Source organism: Bombus bifarius, unplaced genomic scaffold, assembly GCF_011952205.1.
Source record: "Bombus bifarius isolate JDL3187 unplaced genomic scaffold, Bbif_JDL3187 scf7180000009753_frag, whole genome shotgun sequence".
Lineage (NCBI taxonomy): Eukaryota > Metazoa > Arthropoda > Insecta > Hymenoptera > Apidae > Bombus > Bombus bifarius.
In genome coordinates this window covers 12,376-16,636 of record NW_022885317.1, presented here as the reverse complement: position 1 = coordinate 16,636, position 4,261 = coordinate 12,376, and the positions used below count along the sequence as shown (strand labels likewise).

Sequence of the window (4,261 nt, the reverse complement as noted above, 5' to 3'; positions counted from 1 at the left end):
TTTATCATATGTTCATAATTGATCGATAAATTTAAGTATGCAATTAGAAAATGTTTCTTATGTTTGGAAGAATATATAATCACTGCTGAATGTTTTGTAGTTACGAAAGTTGTATACAAACATACATTGTACATACGACTAGTAATGGTACTAAATTACTGTTAGAGGGTCTTGGGTGTATAGGACCATATGGTTAAATTAATACTAGGGATAACGAATCGCGCGAATGTAATTAATATTTTGAAATGCGTTGTTTGCATTAATTGATAGTTTTCTTATAAACTTTTTTATAAACAATTTCATTGCTATAGAAAAAAGATAAATGCCGGTAATATGTCTATCCTACTTAAATAGAAAGTGCAATATTTCGTTATAATATTTGGCGCAAGTTTATACATTATTACATCCAAAAATAATATTCTTTTTATATCTAAGCTATATTAAAATATAAAGATACAAATAGTAGTTAGTAGTCGATGCTTTTTACTTAAATTGTCTTATACTTCATAATTTGTAATAATATAATTCTTGTCATCAATGATTCTTTGTTTTTACTTTGTATATATTATACTTCCAGGAAGATGCCGCTCTATAAATTCACTTACTTCCCAGTTACGGCATTGGCAGAACCAATCCGTTCTTCTTCAGCTATGCTAGTATTCCATTTGAAGATGAACGTATCAAAAAGGACGTCTGGCCAGAAATAAAGCCCTGTAAGCTTAAAATTTAAAGAAATTCTGTTTCTTAAATCTCATCTTTCCTAATTTAACTAAAGTAGCTAAATAAAGTAGAACACAATTATGCAGAGTATAACAGAGATTATTGTTTACTCTCCATTGCTCTATAAGATATGTGGGAGAACAATAGGTATTGTTAAGGAGACAATGCCCTTTGTTTGCTGATAAATTATCAATAAATTAAATTATATCTTTCCAAAACAGATAACAGGAAGCTAGATATTTAAGAAGCATCATAATCTGTTTGTTCGATAGAATCTTTGATTCTATTAGTTGTATGTTTTTAGTGACTCCTTATGGCCAGCTTCCTATGCTCGTAGCTGATAGAAGGAAGGTTGCTCAGTCTACAGCTATTTGCCGTTACTTAGCCAAACAATATGACTTAGCTGGAAAGACTGACTGGGCAAATCTTCATATTGATGCCACTGTTGATACTATTCATGATATTCGTCATAGTGAGTATCCAGTGCTGTTTTGCATAAATCTTATGAGAATCTTGATAACAGATAGTACATATCTGTTCAGGTATTTATTAGTTGAAATCCGATTTAATATTTGATTTAATCGAACGATACACGTATGTCAACAATACAAGACAAAGGATTAAAAAGGATTGTAATTCTATCTTCAGTATCATTTAAATTTCGCACAACACTGTATTCAAATTAGTATAACATTAGCGAATAGTATTTAACTGAAAACAAATTTTCAGGAATTGCCGCCTTCCACTATGAGGAGGACGAGAAGGTCAAAGCTGCAAAACGCAAGGCTGCTGAAGAGACGCTGCTGTTCATTTTAGAACGTTTGGACCAGCAAGTGAAGGAAAATGACGGCTACTTCTACGATGGTACTCTCTCTTGGGCTGATTTAACATTCGTTGCTCTGCTCGATTATTTGAACTTTATGTACAAGTCTGATCTGATCGAGAATTACGAGAATCTGAAGCTGCTGGAGAAAAAGGTCCTCCTCCTGCCCAAGATCAAAAACTGGATTGAGAGACGCCCAGTTAGCGAATTTTAAACTTCACGATTGCTTATGGTTTTATAAGCGTTTAAAGATTGCGGTCTTAGTGTGTTGAGAGAATGAAGAACGAATCGTGTTGATGGAAGTTTGTATGGAATATACTGATTGCTTTTAACATTCATTAGTTCCAGTTATTACCGATATTTTTGTCATTTAGTTAGGGTTTTCCCTTTAGATTACGTTGTGATAGAGAACTATTATTTGTGTATTCCTGTTAGAATTTAATCTTGGAATTAGGATTAATATTCTGTGGAAGACACAATGTTTATGTTGAAATAATATAATGTGATATTTATTAAACAATTATTTCGAGAGTTATAAATGTGCGTTCTGGAATGTAGACAGTTGGCTAGTTATTCACAGACTGACTGCCTTAGTGACCTGTGGCGCTTGTAAAGATTTTGAACCCCCACTCTCTATAATGAGTGTGACCTGAGTAGATGCCTGTGTAACGTCACGTGCCACGGAACCTTCTAGCAGCTTCTCGATACAAAGCGCTACGCTGTCAAGGCGCGACACCGACGTGCCCAATGTTCCATCCATATCCTTATGTTTCTTCCGCCGAGTTCTCGGAAGAGCCTGCACGCGCCAGCCGCCGCGGTACATCTAACGAACGTACGCTAGTGGGGATGGCGCTGGGCAACGAATGGAAGAATCTGTACGATCAAACACTCTATCCGCATGCGACTGATATCGTTGTATTCCAACAATTCCTACAGAAACATACGAACTATATAAACTGTTGACACGATGTTGTGCTTTTGTATTATAGAGATAATAATAAAACCATCAAACAATCATTAATTATGTTTTTTATTATATTCATTAAGAATTGAAGATTACCTCCTTGGTGATCTTGATAATATCGTATTTTACAAATGTTGAACAAAAAAAATGTATGATTATTTTATTCAATACGTTATGAGGGTTGCTTTAAAAAAAATACGAGTTACATATTTCTTTGAAAAAAGTATGATTTTTGTCGATACAATAATGTTCTTCTGTTATCGCTTTAAAGTTGAGTACTTCGTTGATTACACGAGAGAACTCGCCTACAGCAAATAAGATACGACCGTGTGTAAAGTAATTAATCTGTTTGCTCGTTGCTAGCTACACATAAGGCTTGCGTAAAAAAAGATATGCATTTCAGTTCAGGCGGAGAATTATGTAGGAAGTCATTTTGTCGATCAATAACTTAGTTAATAAAAGATCAAATTTTCATGTACATAAATGTAAGTAACGTTCAAGTATTAATCATTACATACAATTTTTGTATAATTCGATATCTTGGTCACTTACATCTTACAAATGATATATAGATAATATTTATGAGATACATTGGAGCTATCTTTTAGTTAACGCCATTTTTTCTTATTTTCTCTGTACTTTTACTATTCTTCCAAAAATATCAAAGGATCGATGACTTCAAATTAAACTAGAATTGCTTCGGTATATTGTCAATCAATGGCTATTTGTATTCACATCTATATCAAAGGAAAACCGATTGCAAAATTAATTACCCTTGCAACTCCGCAATCTGAAACTATGTGTGATCGACCTTGAAGATGACAAATCTCAATGTTTGAAGTAGTACAAAAAGATGATAATTTAATTTCGCTTTATCAAACTGTATAAAATTTGTATACACATACAGAAAAAAAACGGAGTTCAAACATTAATCAACATGAATTATCGGTTATTATTGCTGAGTAATTATTAGGATTAGAGTTTTGGAGTATCGATCGTATCGAGTTTTAACTATCGGTTTCCGCAATTTATTGTTTTTCTAAATTATGTCTAAATGGTATCAGTTTTTGAATATTTTATAGTTTACACTCCAACATACTGACGTAAGCTATCGAAAATAATTGTAAATTATGCAATATCATTTTTTTTATATTTCATAATCTAAATTTCAATCTATTTTTTGTATTTAACATCCCTTATTTATTGTTCGTGTTCCGTCTTGTACGTTCTTCAAAAAATCTTAATTTTTTTTTCGATAAAATCTTGTGTGAATTTACAAAAAATACGATTCTTCGTTTAATTTTTTTCCCTTATTGTCTTTACATATTTGGAGTTTAAACGCGTTATAAGTACGTTTTTTTTAACATGATTACGTAGAATTCTTATTCTGAATAAATTATTTGTTTCCGCTTCATAACTGTTTCTAAATTACAGTGCATTTAATCTTGAAATGCACAGTAACATTTTACACTTTTTACGTTCTAAGGAATTCTCAGGATCGGTTAAAAATTAAATTACAGTAATGGTAATACTCAATATTAATGTCAGACGTGGATACTTCACTGTTTTGTATAATAATTTGTTATCTTGGCATCGATCAAGGTACAAAACTCGTGGCCATACACCACGTTGTCCATATTATTTTCATCTCGATAATATATTTTGTATATTTATGATGTTATTATTTTACTAGTATAACGATTATTGCACTATATTCTATAAGATGGAGCTTTTGTACGAACAATTTCAGGAAC

General features: G+C 32.1%; 1 protein-coding gene across 1 annotated transcript; it reads left to right on the top strand.

Moving 5' to 3' along the window:
* The first annotated feature begins 662 nt into the window (after positions 1-662).
* On the top strand, positions 663-1,903 carry LOC117215605 (glutathione S-transferase-like). The gene is made up of 3 exons (XM_033461959.1): positions 663-713; positions 1,025-1,192; positions 1,450-1,903. The coding sequence occupies exons 2-3, from the start codon at positions 1,048-1,050 to the stop codon at positions 1,755-1,757; spliced, it is 453 nt and encodes a 150-aa protein (XP_033317850.1). The 5' UTR covers positions 663-713; positions 1,025-1,047; the 3' UTR covers positions 1,758-1,903.
* Positions 1,904-4,261: the final 2,358 nt, after the last annotated feature.

Coding starts and splice junctions, on each gene's coding strand:
- LOC117215605 (XM_033461959.1), top strand. CDS start 1,048: ATGCTCGTAGCTGATAGAAGGAAGGTTGCTCAGTCTACAGCTATTTGC. Junction 1,193..1,449: donor TATTCATGATATTCGTCATA/GTGAGTATCCAG, acceptor ACAAATTTTCAG/GAATTGCCGCCTTCCACTAT.